Raw genomic sequence first — 20,117 nt, forward strand, 5'->3', positions numbered from 1 at the left:
CCAAGTCCACTTAGAACAAATTGATCTGTGAGAAAGAAAAGGAGATTTCTATATACAAACCATTTTCTTTTGTTTGTGTTTCTTTACCAGTTTCTTTGTGCTATATTTACATGGCAGTGGAAAAGAAATCATCATAGCAACCTGCAGGTATCCAAGTTCATTCAGGATATTTTATTCTATTTAATATCAAATTAGGCTTTTATAGATGCTTGACAGAATGCACACTCCTTGTCATTTCATTGTTGAGTATCTAAGCTCAAAAGTTTCACTAGAACTGCATTTTTCCTCTCTGCATTACCTGGTTTAAGAAAAGCACTCAGAAAATCCTCCCAGAACAGCAATGTGAGCTCAGTGTTAGCACAGTGTTTGTGCAAATCAGATTTTCCTTGTGTGCAATAGAATTATGTGTAAGAATCAATGCAAATACAAATGCATGCATGTTCCAAGTTACACAGATTTTGATAAATCTACATCCAAATAATATAAAAGAGAAAGGAGTGGGTGTCTGGTCTTGCTCAGCTGCTGTTTGAAGCAGAGCAGAACTTCAGTTCACTTTGCTACTTCAGGTAAGAAAAGAAATTGCTTACTGGAGTGGTGATAAGGAAAATTAATCTTTTCCCAGTGCAAAAATAGACCTGTCAGGATATGTTTATTAAGTGATTACTATTCATTGATTGCAATTATGGAGGAAGTTATAACTAAATAATAGAGGGTAATCTAGATGAAAAAAATATTGGAAAACTAATAACAGTGAAAGAAAGGTATAGAAGTTGTTAATCTTGAACCCACTTCATGACAGAAATTTACGATGGAGGATTTAGCTTTTCCTTGAATCATCTGAATGTTGTTAAAGCATGCTGTTATAAAACAGATCTGTTACTTTCACTGAAAATAATATCTGGATGTTTAAAACTGTTGTTTTTAAATGCTTGCAGAGGATGTTCTGCATATAAACTGTTAAGATAGTATTCCAAGGACAGTGTGATATATATGGAGATCTTATGAAACAGTCAGAAATACCATTTCAGAAGTGTAATTCCATCTGTAATTCATATCCCTGGAGCATGGACTCTTATGAAGTTATTGGTAAAAACTCAGTGGGAGACAAGTGAAAGCAGGATTTAATCCTAAATATTTACAAGTATAATTTAAATGTCTGCAAATGGATCTTCTAAGGTGAGCTCTGACCAGAAGGTGATGTATGAGGTTTTTTCTTTGTGGCTGCCTGTCGTACTCCCAAGCCTTGCTCTTGTCTGCTCATGTCCTCCATTAGATGCAGGTTAAGCACTCCTTTTCAGACAGAAAGTGGGAAAAGAATGCACTCTAGGCTGTTTGGTAATATGGGTACCCTGTTGCAGACAGTTCTTATATTTTACAATTTTTTTTATTATTATTTTTTGATGCAAATGAGCCCCTGGTGCATTAAAGCTGAACCTCCACCTGCCTGGCAAAACATAAACAGGTGATGAGTCCATCTCTTCAGGCTCTGCTTAGGTTCATTCAGCTTAAAAAAGACCCTTAAGATCTTGAGAGTTTGAGTCCAGCCATAAACCTCACACTGTTCTGGCCTTGGTACTGCTCTCTGAAATCTAACTCCAGAGTTGGGGATCAGCAACTTCCCCCCACTGAATCCTTGGCTTTTGTACTAAAACTGCCAAAATTTCAAAAGTTCCTTAGTAAAGGAGTTTGGAAATCTGTATTAGCTCTGTATCTTGTCTTCTGTTTTCCTTGAATAAAGGAAAAAGATTTTTAAAAAGCTAGGATTCAGTCCCCTATGTGGTGGAAACTAACCCAATATTTTCAGATGCATAAAAATGTACAGGAAAAGGAAAGAACTCTGTGTCCAGGACAATTAAGAAGTTTAAGTTACAGTACAAGATATTTGTATTAGGAAAAACATGTTACCAGTAAATGAAAAACAGAAGGAGGTTGTCCAAGCAAATTGTGAATTCCTCATCAATGGAGTTTTTAGTGACCCTTTAGAAAACACTTGTCAGGGATAACAGAGATTCATCCTGTCCTGGGGCAGCAGGCTCACCAGAAATCATTGAACTCTCTGAGCTCTCTTCCAGTCTCCTTTTAAATGAGCTTAAGAGGAAGCAGTCCTTCTAATGACTTTATTTTTAATGGCCTACCTTAAGAGTTGGACTGTCATTCCCTTTAAGAATCCAATGGCACTGCTGGAAGTAGAATTGATAATTTATCCAACCAGGGAGACAAATCTATGTGTTCTGTATTTTCAGAACAATGGGCTGTCAATGTGGGTATTGAGCCACTCTGAAACATCCAAACAAACTCACAATCACTAGGTAAATACTTTAAATACTCTCCCTTTAAAGGTGAACACTATGTGGACCATATTCCACCTCTGATTTTAATAAAAAATTGTTTACTAAATATTTTTCCCCCCAGGTTCTGTGGGATGACCTTTCCATCTTTTAGACAGGTTCATATTTTCTATCAGCTGGGTGGAATACCTCAAGTAAAGTGTAAAGATTAGATTCTTTACCTTAGCATGGACTCAATAATCAATAGAAACATTTATAATGTGGCATTGTGTTATCTTTGGATATAGCAAGATATTTTTGTCCCATGATAATGCTCTTTGTGTCAAAGATTTTTTTTTTTTTCCTAGACTACTGATTTCACTTGTAATTACAACAGTAATGATTCAAAGATGAGGCAATTTTCAGGAGAGATGGAAAGTGTGTGGGAGGAGGCAGTGGAAAGTCATCGTATCTGACAAAGAGCAATTTAGAAGGAGCTAGATATGTTAGACTTCTCCAATGGATTTCTAACTTAAAATTAATCTGTAACAGTTTATAACCTATCAAGGCATAAAAAACCCTCTAACAATGATGACAGGAATTTAGATTGCACTCTCTGAGGAGGGAGGAACACATTTTTTTCATTTTATTTGAAAAATGCATAGAACATTTAGGTCATGACCACTTTTCATTACTGCTGATATAGAAATATGTTGGTAATATATATATGATGACATGACCAAAAATGTTCGAGATGTTGGCTGTTCCTGAATGTGCAGATTCCAGTCCATCACCTGTATCACACAGTTATCCCACTGTTTTTACACCTGGAAGGGAATTTCACCTGATGGAGCCTTTTGGGTACATGGTGCCAAGCATTCACTGGAGTTTGAGTTGTTCCTCCTCTGCCTCTTCAGCAAAGCAGAGGAGCAGCAGGTGTCTTGTGAGGCAACCTGAGAGATTCTCAATTATTTCTGTCACTCACTGCACATCATTCACATTTCCACTTCCATCATTCAAACACAGAAAGACTCAAAAGGTAGAAATCTTCCTTATAGGGTGGAATTTTGGAAACATATGTTACATCATGGTACATTTTATAATCAAAGCCAAGGAAATGTACTCATCACTTAGATAAATAAATGCTCACCTAGTCAAACATCTCTGTGCTTCAGTAAAGGAGTGAGGTCTTGGTAAATACCTGATAAATAAATTTCTTCCTGGAAACCTGAAGCTTCTTATCTATCCTAGCTACATTTGCTATTGAGGTGCTTTGTTGGTTGCTTCATCTTTGTCATCTTTTATTTCACCTCCAAGACTTCTGAATAAAATCTCTTGGCTGTAGAGTCCCCAGATTCTGTACTAGGTAGGAGGCTCTTGCTTGGGATTTCTGGTTCTGGTTTGTAACTTTGCAAATTCCTATGCTGAAAACTGAAATATCCCAGCTACTTTTGTGGATCAGGGATGAGTAAACTTTCTATATCATTTCTGTAGCATGAAGGAATCCAGAACTGCAATAGGCATCCACTTAATTTTATTGTAGCCAAGCAAGGTAGCTGATCATGAAGACTTGGAAGGAAGCATTCTGTGTAGTTTTATGTATAGTGAGAGTGGTTTGCCTTTCAAGGAGTTTGGAAACAGAATTCCTTTTTGTTTGCAGAATTTACAGGGGGCAGCTGGGGATCTTTTTTGGCTGAAAGGCAAGCTTATTCATGAGGAAGAACTTTCCTGTTTGCATTCTTTGCTGAGGGCTTCCTGTAAATGATTGAAACATGTCACAGCTCAGTGTCAGAACACTTGAGTAGCTTTATTCTTTCTCTTTTTACAGGATATTTGTGGAACATGACCTTATTTCTTTCCTTTCTAGCCCAAAAAATTTAATGAGCATGTTTTCAGCTAAACTTCCTGCATTTTGTCTGGTACTTCAAAAGTGCACCCAGAAGATACTGGTGAATAGTTTCCCAAACTAAAACCACATTTCTTTTTTCTCCTTTTGGAGGAGCTTCTACATGAGTTATATTGATTTTCTGGCCAATTCTTGAACTCTTAAAAGACCACAAAAAGGGAGGGAGGGTAATCAATCAGGGAGCTGATCTAACTTTTGAAAGGGCAGAGCCGATTATGCTGTTCATAGCAGTATTCCCAGAGCCAATCTTCTCCTGCAGATAATATTTTCTGTATTATTTTGTACCCTGTGGTGTCAAGCAGAGCTTCAGCAAGTGAGTGAATTACACGGTGTTGCTGGAAACAAAACAACAAAGATACAGGAATGCTTGTGAAAGGTCAGTGGTGTGGATTGTATAGAGATAGAAAGGTAGAACTGGATCTTGAGAAAATAATGTGTATGTACATATATATATATATAGTATGCTTATTAAAAAAGAAAAACAAAAGAGAACAATACCATCCATCCTTTGGAGACTTGCTGTTCATATTCTTTTTTCTTGATCACTTGCATTCTTGCCTATAAATTCTTAAGGTATCATCCTTGCATCTTCAGTATCAGTTTCACATAATCTTTCATGCATGAAGATGCAAATAAAGGCAAATGTGTTTTGCCCGACTGCTGCAAACTCTGTGGAATAATATTTCAGATGCAAAGCTTTGTAAAGGGTTTTTTGTTTTTTATTGCAGCTTCTTGCCAATTTAGTATCAAATTAACAGTAGGATGCATTAGAAGTTAGAGACTTGTCTTCCTAAGATATTTGATGCTTTTGAAATTCTCTACTCAATATTTTCTTAGTTTAATGTTGTATTAAAAATATTAATGTCAGAAATAAAAAGGAAAAAATGGTCTCTGTAGCACCTCTGAGGTGTCAGTTCAGGATTTTGCTGTGTGATCTATTTAGGGCTTCAGGGAAAAATGAAACTATTGAAAACCTTCTCTTTAAGCTGTCAGTTCTCTCTTGTGCAGTAACTACTCACTGAGGATGAATTCACACTGATGCTGAATATTGATACATCCTTCTTTCACTAAAAACCCTTACTTAGACAGTTTTTTAACAGATCTTAAGGAATGAATATGGGGACTTGTTCAGAGCACAAGTTACGAGGTATCATGAGCCATTCTTATTGAAGAAAGTTTTTACAAAATTTATGTTATCCAGCTCTTTTCTCTTGTTCCTTCTTTCTTTCCATCCCTGTTCTGACCTGCTTATGAAACGCTCAGTAGGGTAACGATGCTTCTGGAGATTATTCCTGTGTGTAGCCTCAGCCTATTTCATTTTACATACAGCTTTTCTATACATATAAAAAGAAGCAAAGTTTGCTGTCCAACTGAAATCATCATAAGATATATCTCATTTGCCCAAAGAAATTACAAACATAATTTGGCTTACTGAAATGTAAGAGCTGAATACAAACTTGAGGACTCTTAAAGGCATTTGGGTATGATGTTTTAGTCCATGTTCATCTCTTCATGTTGAAAATGAAAATAATTGGTCCTGAGGTCACTATTATCTGATTCATTGCTTCCAAGAAATTGTAACTGAGTAGATTTCTACAATTTCCAGCACTTTCTACTGCCGTGTTTTCAGTGATGTAGTGTTGATTGACATATTGCTGTCCATCTCAGGCTGTCAGTTGTCTTCCAAACACATCCATGCTGAGCTAGATGGAGACAAAGCAGTTCTGGGGTCTCATTAATCAGCAGTTCAGAGCCATGCTGCTGAAAACCAAAGGAAAAGCAGGATGTGATATATTAAGGTTGCTGTGTTTGTCATCATCCCCTCTTCATTCACTAACAGGATTATCATGGCCCAGCTGTTCCCTGAGGATTTTCATCTCTGAGAGCTGACCCTGAGCACTGCACACTTAAATATTTCACTCCAAAAAAGTACCTCACTTAAACAGTTTAGCAGTTTTCATGGAAAAGTAGCAAGTTTGCTTTCACGAAGGCTTTGCTGTGGCAAGGATCAAAACATTATCCTTAATGAAAATTTAGGCAGGGGAGACATGGCTGTCTGCTTATCCATGTAAAGCCTTTTTCCCTCTCGCTCTACTACACTTAAAAATATTTTTAGTCCTGCCTTACTGTGATCAGCCATTTGTGTGGCCCATGAGTGGTGTCTGACATCTGGGATGGATTTTCTTGTGGTGGCTCTGTGGGTTTTGGAAGCTGGGCAACGAGTCCCAGATGTTCAAGTGTCAAACAGTTCCTGGGTTCTCAAACGTGGTTTGCAAAGCAAAGTCCCAAGTTCTCACTTGCACTTCTTCTATTCCACAACGCCCCTTCCAAGGCCATGGGTGTCCTGCATTCTGGAACTAGGGAGCCATCATTTTCACAAAAAACCATCTAGGTTTATTGCTTTTTTCCTAATCCCACTGTATTTTTAGTTTCTGCTCGCAGTTTTTAACAGTCCAGTGCAAAGCAGCTTGATCAAACTCAGCATCGATAAAAATGCTTTTAAAATGCTGTAAAACAAGATACCATCAAAATAGCTGTGAGAAAAGGTTTAGATATTTCTTTTTAAATATTCTGGCTTGATTAGGGTAAATTGAACTACATGAGGTAATAGTTAATTGTTTATATATTTAAAAAGTATAAACACTTCTAATATTTCTGTATGTTTTTACATGAACCCAAATAAAGATGAATTTCTTCTCTGTCTATAGAATTTCAGATGAGTATTTTTTTAGGTAGATGTTGGAAGACTAAAGTTAGTCAAGAGTTTGAAAAATAAGATTCATAATTCATCTAGACCATATATGTTTTAATTTTCCTTCAAACAGTTCTTCATAGCATTGAATAACTGAGCTAAAGAACCACAAGGTTAAAGGTGCAGTCCCTGTTCTGAAGAGAATTAGTAGGGATAATAACTTTGGTATCTAAGAAGTAAATATAATGGTGTAATTGTGATTAAAACCATTATTTTTAATTAAAAAACTAAATCAGCTTGTAGTGAAAAATATTACTAAGTTGATAGGTTGTGATTTTAAGTTAGAAGCAATACAAAGAGGACAATTATCCAAAAGTACAAATTAACAAAAAAAATCTGTTTAGGAATAGCATTTTTTGCCTGGATTATGGTGGCTTATTGATTTGAAAGTAGTGCTGCTTCAGATACTGTGATTTTCCAATTGTTGGGAATCAAAAGGCATTGCTGAGTTTCTTGTGGAAGGAGCTCCTCAAGAATAGCACTGAAGCTATTTTTGTAAATTCAGCATGTACAAGCACAAACCCTTAAATGTCCCAGAAGATGCTGATTCTCCTAAAAACAGAGGCACATTAGTACAGATGAGAGAACTGACTTTTTGTTTTAAGCACTGGGAATTCCAGAGAGTAGAACTCAGTCCCTAATGCAGCATGTTGCCATCCACCTGCCAGCACAGTTTGAATATAAACTGATCTGACTGCTTTCCATTTCATCAAGCAAGGAGAGGTGTGTGTGCACTGGGTTACAAATGACTTACCTCTCAAACTAAGAGGAATTAGCTTTACAGCATTCAATCCTACAATGGGTAATAGTGTTCTCAGAGTTAAGTACATCTATAAAAAAAACGGTGTTTCACTTCCCCTTCTGTATTTTATTTTTAAATTGTAGAATCCCATCCATTTGGATCATAAAGTTATAGTGGTAAACAGGAAGCCATGGACCATTATTTGTTGTTGAAAAGTGAATGATTTTTTTAAAATGTTTTCAGATTTTGATTAATCCTTTTTTTTTTTAAGAGTAATTTTATAGCATGAAAAGCAGTAGCAAACCTAAATGCAAAAGCCTTTTCTTGTTTCAAAAACAATTGAAAAGGTGTTTTAGATTTAAGACAGAAAATCCCTGCATAAGAGTTTGTTAGGATTCTGAAATGAAGGTTAAGACTGTTGTCATGTGGCGTTGCTAATAGCTGAATCAGGGTGAGGGGAGTAGAGTGACACAGAATTTAGATGCAATTCATCTTTTTATTGGCTTTGGAATAGGATAAAACTGCTTTTTTGTTACTGTCTCCCTTGGATCATTATTAATTGATTCTTTATCATGAAATCAGTCCATAGATATGTTCATTGTGAATGTTTGAAACATTTTTTTTCCTCCAAAAAAAGTCAGAAATATTGATTTAGAATGGAGAAAACCTGCCATATTTAGAGAACAGGGTATCAAAGTCAAGGTCACGCTGTTTGTGAAGGCTGAATGGACGTTGGCTGATTTTTCATTGGAATCTTTTATTCTATATTCCATAACAATTTTTATTGCTTTGGTGAATTAGAATTGAATTAAAATCGCTCAGACCCACCCTTAATTACAAACATAACTTTTAACATAACAGTTCATATACTTAATCAAAAGGGTTAATTTGCAATGAAATATCACTCAGAAGACTTTTTGGATACACTGAAATGTCTCCTAAAATTTTTGATATTTCCATTCCACATGAAAGTTGGTTTTTTTTAAATACAATTAAGACAATGCTTATTACAATCTAATTATATCCCCATTCCTTTTAATCTTTCAATCTTCCATACACAAGGAATATGCTAAGTAAAATCTGTCATCTTTGACCAGTATTTGTGTTTCTAGTTACCATGAAATTCCTAAGATCTTTTTTAACTATTTAAAATGTTTACTGCATGGAAATTTTAAAGTATGAGATGCTTTGTAAAGGGAAATATTTATTCAGCAGAAATGGGAGGATTTAACATGTGTGCCTTCCACTGAAGACTTCATCTATTTATTCAACTTTTATAGTTACAGTTTCCCCTACTTATAAAGGATTTCTGTCAGAATTTCTGAGATTAAGCACTGCAGTTTTAAAAATTCCTAGCAAGATGTATATAATGTTTCTGATTTCTGAACTGAGCATTCCTATTGATACTAAATGGGAGAATTAATAAAATTATTTTCAGAATATGTCCTCAGATCTTAATTATTTATTTTATGTCATTTAGTGCTTGAGATAAAAATGTAATGAAATGTGAGCAGGGATGTCACTCAAAAGTGAAGGAATGACAGTGAAGTCAAAAGGAAAATGTCACTTCTCATCAGTATTACTTCTGAATTTTTGTCCTGTGACTAAAGATTTTAGGTGTATTAAAGATGAACTTCCACAGTGCTACTGCTACTGATCCCTTACTTGAATTAGGTAACTTCACCCCAGCCTAGGAAATAATTCCAATTAGCAAGTGGTTTCCTTCAGAGAAGCAGGTGAGCATGCTGGAGAGCCCACAAAAAAGTCTGGTGTTGACAGATTTGTACCTTGAGGAGCAAGGCTGTGTCACTAAACTGCAGGAGAGCTTTTCCAGTGAGTGACACCGTTAAAAAGGATTTTTGCAGGAACTTCCTGAGTGCTTACAGCAGTTATTAGAGTAGCTTGGATATGCACTGTGCCTGATAAAGCATATTCCCACATATGTGTTTATCGTGAAAGCCAGAGCTGTCCCCAAGTTCTCTTTGCTTGAGTGTGATCTGTGGGATCTTCCAGAGTCAAACTGCATCAAACCTGGAGGAAATTGTGGTGTTGCAAGGTGTTACCCCTCGTCAGAGGCTCGTGGCACTCGAGTGGAACCTGCTGGAAAAGCTCTGCAGCTCCAGTGCAGGCAGGGATGTCTTGGGGTGAGCAGTGGGAAAGGGCTGCACACTGCTCAGGGTCACAGCTCTGAACAAGTGGGCATTAGCTAAAGGAAATTAGTTTATTTCCTAATTAATATGTTTCTAATGTGGTGACAGTTGAGCTTTAAGCAATGGACAGTGGCACCATCCCCCATTGAAATTATGGGAAACAGGCAGAGTGGGGTAACCTAAATTATGATTTTATTAGAATGCTGAGGATCAATAATGCTGGCCTTCAGGGCAGTCTCATATTCTGATACCTTTCCCCTGAAGCTTTTCTAAGTCATAACCTGGATAGAAAAGAAAAATTTCTTTGACATCTGTTACATTTAGAGATACTATGAGCAACTCATATTTTCAATATTGCAAAGGAAGAGTTAATTACACAAAACCATAGCAAATTGCCTTTTAGATGTCCCTTGCATGGGTCATAAAATAATAATAATTATTATTATTATTATTATTAATAATAATAATAATAATAATAATAATAATAATAATTTGAAATTCCTTTTAACCAAACTTTGTTTCTGTTTTTCCTTGTTTTCTTGGGTTTTTTAAATTAAAGCAAATACCCTGACAATACATAGCTCTACACTTTTTTTGCTTAACATTAATCACTGAATGAAGTTTATTAATTCAATATACTGATGGGCCTGGTCACACAATCCTATTGCAGCTGAGGCAGAGTGGTCTCCAGATTTCTTGGCTGCATCTCCCACCCCCTTACCTTGTGTTTCTCTTCCTCAGTGCTCCTGGAAAACAGTCCCAGTGTAAGAAGTGACAACCTGCCTGCCCCAGGATGGCTTGAAAACTGTCAAATATAGATGCAAGGCAATCAAGTTAAAAGTGTCATTGGTGCTTCTGATGGTTTCTACAGAGAAATGGAAAATAAATGCTCTGCCCAGCAGCAGAAAGACTTAAGTATTGGTTCCAGAGAATTAAGGACACTTCTAGTGAGGCGAGGGGAGGAGCAGAGCCATCAGTTGCCTGGTAGTAAATATGTTTAATGTAAAGCAAGCAGAGCTTAAAGAGCTCGTTTCTCTTTCAAATTTCTTCCAAGTGCAGATTAAATACTCTTGGCTTTCTTGGGGGTGAGATGGAGAAGATGATCTCCCTTGTAGATCAAAATCACTTCCACAGATTTACTTAGTACATAAATATCAAAGCAACTGGCTATATCTGAAGGATTATAAAGTTTCTTCCTTCATCACATAGACAGATAAAAAAAGGAACAAAAAGGGAACTATTTTATGCATGCAGGATTTAAACCTGTTCATTTGTGGACACTACATTTTTATTTCTGTAGCTTTTATTAGTTATTTGTACAGTTGGTAGATATAAAAATTGGAAAATTGTATGATATTAGTGAGGCAGTTACATATTGACAAGAGATGCAGAACAGTGCCTTGCACTTTAAAATTAAAGGGATGTTTATAAAGTATATTTTATGTACTGAAATATTCATCCTCTATCCTATATCTGCCAAATAACTCAGCATACACAAATGCTCACATAACTCAGAATACATTGCTTATCTATTTTCATTTGTTTTGTATGCATTGCCCATGTGGTGGAATACTGCTCCTAGGTCATGAGCATTAATTTGTACTTTATATTTGTGTATATTGAAACTCCATAAATTCTAGCCTTAACAAACGTGCGAGATATATTTATTTTAATATTCAAATACCCATTCTTTTTGGTCACTTGTAATCATATTTTAATATCATCAAGATTTAGGATTGCTGCAAGCCAGAAGGCATATAAGAAGCATTTAATGCATTGCTACTATTTTTCATTCCAAACTGTTCCACAATTCTTCATAAAAACTTCTGCTTTTTACTCAGGCACTTTCTTTGGGTTTTTCTTTTGGACAATTGGAATGTTGGAACTCTGCAGTCCCAACCCATGTAGTGTGCAGCCATTTAATGGAATCGATGTGATTAATACTTTAAGAAGATCAGCTGCAAAATATAATGCACATGTCTAAATAGTGCTTTTCATCCTGAAGGGATTCCAAAGTTCTGTACCAAATTTAAGGGACAAAATGTACTAATCTGCCACACAGTAATAGAGGAAACTGCCTACTTCTGTTAAGGCTCATATTTATTCTTCTGTTAGAGATAACCTGTGCACTTACACGGGATCAGCATTTGCATACCTGAAAGTTAATTGCTAAATTATAAATTCTATGCAGGCATTAATACCTAATGAATAGCAACCAATTCTATTTTAATAATGCCTGAGAAAACTGGGATTCCCTGTCCTGAGAATTATGAAATATAAAGCTCTAAAACCAGAGGGATCATAGATAATTCAGTGTAGAAGGGATGTCAGCAGGTCAGCTGGTCCAACTTCCCCTTCAAAGTAGGGTGCTTTTGAGGTCAGACACCAGACTCAAGCCCATAGATTTTAGGGCAGATTCCCTCCAGGCTGTTGCCTCTCAGTGTCCTTGCTGTGCATCTTCTGCAGTGAATTGAGCTGCTCAAGCAGTTTATAACATCTGCATGTTCTCACTGTGGCTCCCTGCTTGAGTATTCATGTGTGTGTGCACAAATCCCCTCACATTACTGAATTCACACTGAATTTCAAATACTGATGAAAACTACTATTAAGTAGCACTGACAGAAGGGGAGCAGTTCTGTTTGGTCACTCTAAATGCTAACTTGGCTCACTGGGCATTCTGATTGACTTAAACTCCTTGATTTTCTATATTTTTTTGTATATTAGAGTCACAGCCAAATAAATGCAATTAGTATTTGGAGAAAAAGTGTGTAATGCATGATTTTTATGTTTGTGGAGGTTCTCATCTAAGCAGGAGAGTAATTCATTCCTCCTCTATGCAATATCTGGAGGATTTGTGAAGTGAAAAAAGTATTTTGAAACTAATGACTGAACTGAGAATGCCTTCCTACAAAAATCATAAATTGCATTAAGTCTAGATTACATTGTAATTAGGTTAGATATTCTTTCAAACATGAAGTCAGTGTTTTGCTTGTTGCCCTTCAATTGACTGAATTTACACATCCTGTCTGATAGGTCACTTTATCATTACGCTGCCACAAAACTATTTAAATGGACGTTATTTTAGAGATAAATTCAGCTTGAGAAGGCTTCTTTCTCAGAAAGGATATTACATATTATGAAGGATGATGCCAGTGCTTGTATGTGATATCAGAAACATTAATACAATAGAAGATTATGGTTGTGGAAGTAGTTTTATGAATGCAATTTCACCTGGAATTATATTCTAAATGGATTTTGTTACAGTAAGATTAATTTGAAAGACCCAGCTATCTTAAATACAAATTTTACTGCATCTTTTATATATCTTTTTATTGGGTATATGAATAGGAGTTGGATATGAGTCTTGTTTGAAAAGAATACATTGTGTAATTCAAATGTGCTGGTGGGGTCAAATTTTAGCTCCTGCTCAAAATTTCAGCAAATAACCTGCTTGGCCTCTGGAAGGAACTGTGTGGCTCCGCTGCATCTTTTAGGCTGCAGCAGTTTCTTAACTTGTATTTCACATAACTTCTTTGCTGCTGCTGGTGCTCAATCAAAACTCATCCCCTGATCCTGGCAGAGCCATGGGGTGTGGTGTTGGGTTCTGTGCAGGAGGCGAGGTATCTTTGTGCTCACATTAACAATTTTGGGGTGCAGAGAGAAACCTGCCTGCCTGTCACAGAGCTTTTGGACTTCAGCACTGCAGAGGCTTCTCTTTCTGATGACTGACCTACCCATAAGGCAGTCTCCCCTCCTTCTGGAAACTCTTTCCTATGTAGAAGGAGCCCAGATTCTGGGCTCACCTGAAGCTCTGTGTGTATGCTCAACATTCTGAGCACTCATGGACATTTTGATTATCAATCTATTTGGTTTCCTCAGGTCTCAGGACAGTATAGCATTAACTGTCCCCCTCTTTTCCCTGCCCAGCTATTCACAGCTTGGAGGGGGAGCCACACCAAAAGCTGGTGACAGAGAACTCTGCTGGCTGTGCTCAAGAGGGAGACCTCAAGTGTGTCCCCCTCGAGTCACAGGAGCCCCTCTGCCTGAGTCACTTCACATGAATTTGGATAACATGGAATGTTCTGGGAGCAATCCCTTGTTAACTTGGCATGAAGCTCTTGCCCCCCTGGGGTTTTCTTCAATCTCAAACTTTTGTGACCTATATTGCAACATGAGCTTCACCCTCTTTTTGTTTGTGTGTGTCTCTATCTTTTCTTTTTTTGTTCTTTTACTTCAGAAAGATGCAGGTGACTTTGCTTGAGACTTACTTTCTCATGCCAGCAGTTCCCTTTTGTGTGATCTTCTCTTCTTAACAGTCACTTGTTTCTTCTCCTATTTTTCTGTTTTGTTTGGAGAGTTAGATGTTACCTCAGTTCCTGCCCTTATGTGTAAAAGATTGGAATTGCAAAGATAGATGGTAGATAGAATTTAGGGGGAGATTCTGTTATAGTGTACATGGCCCAGTATGGCCCATGCTTAAAATTCCTAATTGTTTGACTGCACAGGAGGTATTGGAGTGGAGGATTTCAGGGCTCTTTAAACATATATTTTGGCCTTCTTTTTTTTTTCAGCCTGTTCAATAAATACAATAGTAACTGGGACAGTCTGTAGTCCTAACTCAGGCATATATCCATTTGCACAGCACATCTGCAAGTAGATATTTATTCTTTACTTCTTTGTTTGATGCATAGCTTAAAGAAATATTTAGGGTGTTGAGTAGTTTTAAACAAAATGGTTTGTCTAACAAATAAAAAGGAAAAAAGAAGCAGCAAGGCAGATAGTCAGAGCACGCTGGTGACAAACACTTGGGAGCCAGGGAGAAGCTCCTGCTCCCTGTGAGCTCTCTCTGGAAAGCAGCAGCTGTGCTGTGCTCCGTGAGCAGTGACACTGGGCTTTGTGCTGCACTGAGAGCCTGGCTTCATTCTCAGCAATTTGTCAATCAATGTCACCACCCTGCTTCAGAGCCCTGGGCTGGTGCCTCTGCATGGCTCCAGCTTGTTCTGGAACTGTCCAAACTCACTCACAGGGGCCTCACCTCTCACTCAACCAACACTCTATTTCATTGACATGTGTTCAATTCTGTGTTTGGGGGTTGGGTTTATTTCAGTTGAAGTATTGAAGTATTTCTCTGTAGAAAATGACTTGTGCATGTGCCTACCATAACACTCTGTCATTTTTATTTGTATGCCCTTTCTTTGGCTTTAACTAAGCCCTGCAGGCTTTGGAAGAGAAGGATTAAAAAATAACAATAGCAAATAAAAAGCATAATTTTATTTTCAGTGTTGCTAGGTACCTCATTCTATGTACCTCATTTATTATTTGCTAGATAGCTGTAGGCATACCAGCAGCTCACTGAAGGAATGAACAGGAAATATGAAAACAGTGATTATCCTCTAAAATCCAAATTAAACAGGCTATTGTCATTACTGCTTTTATGTCATTTCTCTAAATTCTTTAGGTACCATCATCTCCCAGACTACTTTTATTTGCTGCAGTTCTGTAGTTAACAGCTGTAATGAGAAGAGGAGGATTGAAATGTAATTTAAATGTTCCCCTTGAAACTCCTGGGCATCCTGTGAGTGAGGAAACACTGTGCTGTACAACATACTCTTCACTGCAGGGCTTCTTCACCCACAGGACCACCTGGTCCAGCCTCAGCTGAAGTCACTGGAAAGGCTCCAGTGACTGCCAGAAGGCTTTGGATTAGGATGTGTGGAATGAGGTCATGTGGAAAGATAAACATGAGCTATCATATTCCAGACTGTAGCTGTGCATGTGCACTACATGGGGAGAGCTGCTGGGAGCCCACTCTGCTGGAAGATGCTGTTTGTAGAATAAATGGCTGACAGCGCAGGATCAGAAGGACTCAAAAGACACAAGCTCTTGACTTACTTCTATTCTTTTCTTTCTATTTTTTTTTCTACAAACTGAGCAGAGGCTAAAAGCATAATGCTTTTCTCTAAGTAGCTCTGAGATACCACTTATGATTTTTTCTTTCCCCTTCATCTCTCCTATTCTCTTTTTTCTTTTAATTATACTAAGAGGTTACCTCTTCCATCAGAGTTTGGAAACTTTAAAAAGAGCAAGGTTTCTCTATCTTCTCTTCCCCTGGCTGCCCTTTTCCTTCCTTTTCTTGCAGAAAGATTTGTCCCACCATAAGTGGGAGTTCTGATGATTCTGACTGAAACCACAAATTGGTTAGGTATGTTTTACTTAAAACATAATGTCTACTTTTACTTATAGTTTACTTAAAACATTTGTTTTAGATTTTTAAGCAGTTTATGCAATGGAGAATCTATATATGTGTGGGAAACTGGACATGTTTACTTGTATACCTGAAGTTTGGGAATATCAGAGTAAAAAGGAAATCTCTGAAGAATTTATCCAAAATTGGATTAGAATTCTTGATATACTGCCTAGATACTGGAAATTAATTTGCCAAGCTCAAAAATTAATGAATCACCTTACAATTTAATCTCAGAATAATTTCACTGTCAATGAAACCTGGGAGTATTCTCCTGTAAATACATCCAGCACCCTCCATTTTTGAACCAGACGCAGTCCATATTATGGTTTTTGCTTTCATAGCAATTCTGACTCTAATATCTCTCATATGCTCATCACACATTCTTGATGGAACACTGGAAAATGTTCTGAAAGCTTTCTTTCTGTTTTAATTGTGAATTCGTATGTACCTGTAGCAAAGCTCCCAGCTCCAATTCCACAGGCAAGCTGGAGATAGAGAGGAGGGAGTCTGCATTAGTGTTTCACCTTTAGCAGCAGCTAGAAAAGTGTGAGACACTCAAACTACTGTTGCCTGTACTCTGCCTGTTCTGTGAATAAATAGGTTGTCAATCTAGCACTTTAAACAAGCACTTTCTTCTTTTTTAACCTTGCTTCTTGACATTTTCCATTAAGCATACTGTAATGGAAAAGATGAGGAGAATTTCTCTACACACCAGGAATAGCAACCTGTCTGCTTAGCGCGAAGGGCCCTTTTCTGTGCGGTGACTGAGAGCTCCATCCCACGCTGGATTGCTTCTTGAGATGAGATGCTGATAGCCCTTCCCTGTGTGCCTGTGGCTGCCTGGCTCTGGGAGAATTCCCCAGCCAGCCAGGAGGCAGCACACTGCTGAGTGTGGCTGCAGGATGAAGGCAGGCTCCGCCAAAGCACCGAGCACTGGGTGTGCTTCCTGCAGTGAGCCTGTCCAGCAAGGGCCATCTGTCCAGCTGGGCCACTGAACCTTGGCTGAGGCTCTGAAGGCTCCTCAGGCAGGCACTTTGTCTCCTTGTCCACTCTCCAAACCTCTTGATGGCCACCAAGCCCATGAGATATGTGGAAATCCTGTGTGTGCAGAAGATGTCCATCACTAATAATCAGTGCTCACATCCATCGGTAGGAAGATTTAAATAGAGATAGCCACTGCAATTCCTAAATATAAGCCTTTTTTAGAAAAAAAAAGTTATCAGTGCATCATAATGGAGCTGTTTTCTGGTTGATCTAACCAACTAGAAATCTATATAGATACTTGCTTGAAGAAAGACAAAATCAGAAACCCATATATGCACATAGGCATGTACAGAGACATAACCATGCAAAATACCTAATTAGTTGTCCATTACTTAAAGCTGTTTCAAAGCTTATTCATCATTAACTTAATAGATCTTTTAAGGAAGACATTATTGTCCAAGCACTTGGATCTTATTGTAGTGTAGTGCTGTTCATTCCCTTCATTCTGATATTTATGCTATTCAAACGCCAGGTCTGTCTTTAGAAGGCTGCAGTTAAATAAGCTCTGTGGAGGTAGCATCGTGTTTCCTAGCAACACCATGTCTGTGGCAGTGATGCTGCCTTCCCTCTCTTCTCTAAACGCAAAGTCATGTCCATTAATCCCCAGCTGCACTTAAAACTTTACAGGGATTTTGCTAGCTCCCTACTGTTCGTGTTTTCATCTTGCTCATACGCTGCAAGGCAAACGGCTTCAGTGGTTTAATTCTCGTCAGTGCCTCGCTATGAAACCAACCGCGTGGGTATATTTACAATTACTATTTGTTTTTCATTTAAAACAAATAATTTGTCCTACACCATGATACCTCCCCTCAAAGATTATCATTTTGGTCGTTCAAACAGCCTAACAAATGAAAGAGATAAACTAAATGTCTTGAAAATGTATTCCCTTTGCTGCAAAAATAACTGATTTTTTTAAGCTATGTAGTGGAAAAATAACCCTAAATTTAAGTGAAAGGGGCATTTTATTATTTAATACACAACAGCATTGAAATAAAACCTGTAGGACTTGTTTCTGTCTGCCAACAGCTTTCTGTGTAACATGAACAAAATAGTCTTTGACCTAAGGTGATACCAGCTGTTTGAGTTCCAGGGATATCACTTTGTTGTATGGGAAACTCCTGCAGCATTGTGAGAATGAGTCTGGGGTCAGAGAAACTGCTCTCTGACTTCACCTGGCTGCAGCCAAGGCAGCTGGGAGGAGCAGGAAGAGACGAGCTCGGAGCTGTGGCTTTCTGAACAGGTTTATAAAAGCACACACTTATTGTCAAGCAACACAGCCATCTCCTCCTGCTCAGACTTACTCAGTGAGAGGTTGGCTGCAGGCCTCAAATGTTCTGTCACCCACAGACAAATACTCAGGCTTGTGTGGATTTGGGGTTGATTGATTTGGTTGTACATACCAAGGCTGCAGTTTGGTTTTCTTACCTTTTTTTCACAATGAATATTCAGTAAGATACAGTAGTGTCTCCTGAGACGCATTTGCTTCCAGGATAAAGGAGCTGAGGTACTTTTATCACCTATGGACATTTGTTAGAACATATAAGCAGCTTAGCTAATTAATATTTTTGTTCCTAATTTAGCTCTTGTCAATTTTGGCTCATGACAATGTCATGTCATATTCATAGTCAATTAGAAACATCCATCTTTGGGGGCATCTCTTCTGATATGTTTTTCAGAAAGTGTAAGATGTGACACCAAAATATAGGTAAACTTAGTGTTAAATAAGTAGGTATTCTAAAATTACCAGCAGCGAGGGAAAATATTTTCAAAAGTATTTATTTCAACATTGTGTTTAGACACGTTCTGGAGAATGATGCAACACTCAGAACAAAAAGTCCTCTGAGCACTGACGAGCTTGGAAGATGATGTTCTCCCTCATGTGTACACACATACAGTGGGAAAAATAAGAGGCAGATCTTCTGTTAGCAGACTGTCATTTCTGTCAGCTCAAGATCTGGAACTTTATAGGGTTCTTAAAACGTGTTACAGCAGGTAGGGCTCCTCCTCCGTTCGGCTTGAGTTAGAGCCCCGTTTCTCCAGGGTGTCCCCTTCCTTTACCGAGTGTTCCTGCCAGCGGCAGGACGAAACCTTTTTGTCTGCACAGTAACCCGGCCTGAGCGCAGCGGGGTGGGGGTGCCCTGGGCTCACCTTGTCCGTTTGTCCTCGCAGATGGCTGTCCGGACCTGTGCAATGGCAACGGGAGGTGCACGCTGGGCCAGAACAGCTGGCAGTGCGTCTGCCAGAGCGGCTGGAGGGGGCCGGGATGCAGCGTGGCCATGGAAACCGCCTGTGCCGACAACAAGGATAACGAGGGAGGTGAGCAAAGGCTTTCGATCGCAGCCCCGAAAGGACGGAGTCACTGTCCTGCACCAGGGCTGCGGCAGGCACTGCTGCCCGTGTCCCTTCTCTCTCCAGGGAAGGACAGGGAGCTGTGGGCACTGCTGCCCGTGTCCCTTCTCTCTCCAGGGAAGGACAGGGAGCTGTGGGCACTGCTGCCCGTGTCCCTTCTCTCTCCAGGGAAGGACAGGGAGCTGTGGCCGTGAGGGACACGCTGGGCCCGGCTGAGGCTCGGTCCCGGCGAGCCCGCCTGGGGAGCAGGGCCCGGCCGAGCAGAGCGGCCTCCTGCGGGCTCCCGGAGCACCGAGGCCACAGAGGAGGGGCTCCCTGTGCCCGTGTGCCCCTCGGAGCAGCTGATGGAGCCTCCGTGCCGGCCTCGTCCCGGCCATGCCGTGGCCAGCGCCGTGCTCTCCTGTGCACAGCCCTGAGGGCTCTCCCTGGCTGTCCCACAGCCCTGCCGGCTGTCCCTTCTGTCCCACATCCCTGCAGGCTGTCCCTTCTGTCCCACAGCCCTGAGGGCTGTCCCTTCTGTCCCACAGCCCTGAGGGCTGTCCCTGGCTGTCCCACATCCCTGCAGGCTGTCCCTTCTGTCCCACAGCCCTGAGGGCTGTCCCTGGCTGTCCCACAGCCCTGCCGGCTGTCCCTTCTGTCCCACAGCCCTGAGGGCTGTCC

General features: G+C 39.2%; 2 protein-coding genes across 21 annotated transcripts in view; one reads left to right on the forward strand and one right to left on the reverse strand.

Annotated features, from left to right (window-relative positions):
* Positions 1-20,117, forward strand: part of TENM2 (teneurin transmembrane protein 2) — a 618,690-nt gene that overhangs the window by 545,547 nt on the left and 53,026 nt on the right. For all 20 annotated transcript variants that reach the window (XM_086851648.1, XM_086851649.1, XM_086851651.1 and 17 more), the window contains one exon: positions 19,278-19,424. In XM_086851648.1, coding sequence (XP_086707774.1) covers positions 19,278-19,424 — 147 coding nt within the window. The remainder of the gene's footprint in view (positions 1-19,277; positions 19,425-20,117) is intronic.
* Positions 4,215-19,324, reverse strand: LOC111935742 (uncharacterized). Its single transcript, XM_086851668.1, has 5 exons — positions 19,257-19,324; positions 18,534-18,625; positions 16,777-17,162; positions 10,539-10,622; positions 4,215-6,680 (listed from the first exon to the last, which is right to left on the reverse strand). Exons 2-5 carry the CDS (start codon positions 18,585-18,587, stop codon positions 6,599-6,601), a joined length of 606 nt encoding a protein of 201 aa, XP_086707794.1. The 5' UTR covers positions 18,588-18,625; positions 19,257-19,324; the 3' UTR covers positions 4,215-6,598.

This window comes from Cyanistes caeruleus, chromosome 15 (assembly GCF_971803275.1).
Source record: "Cyanistes caeruleus chromosome 15, bCyaCae1.hap1.1, whole genome shotgun sequence".
NCBI classification, from domain to species: domain Eukaryota; kingdom Metazoa; phylum Chordata; class Aves; order Passeriformes; family Paridae; genus Cyanistes; species Cyanistes caeruleus.

Bases quoted from the DNA above. Each gene is read 5' to 3' on its own strand.
- LOC111935742 (XM_086851668.1), bottom strand. From the start codon at position 18,587: ATGCGTCTCAGGAGACACTACTGTATCTTACTGAATATTCATTGTGAA. The intron at 17,163-18,533 runs GTAAGAAAACCA...CTGCACACACAG, and splicing joins ATATTCATTGTGAAAAAAAG to GATTTCCACATATCTCATGG. The intron at 6,681-10,538 runs GTAAGGGGGTGG...CTTGTTTTACAG, and splicing joins CTGAGGAAGAGAAACACAAG to CATTTTAAAAGCATTTTTAT.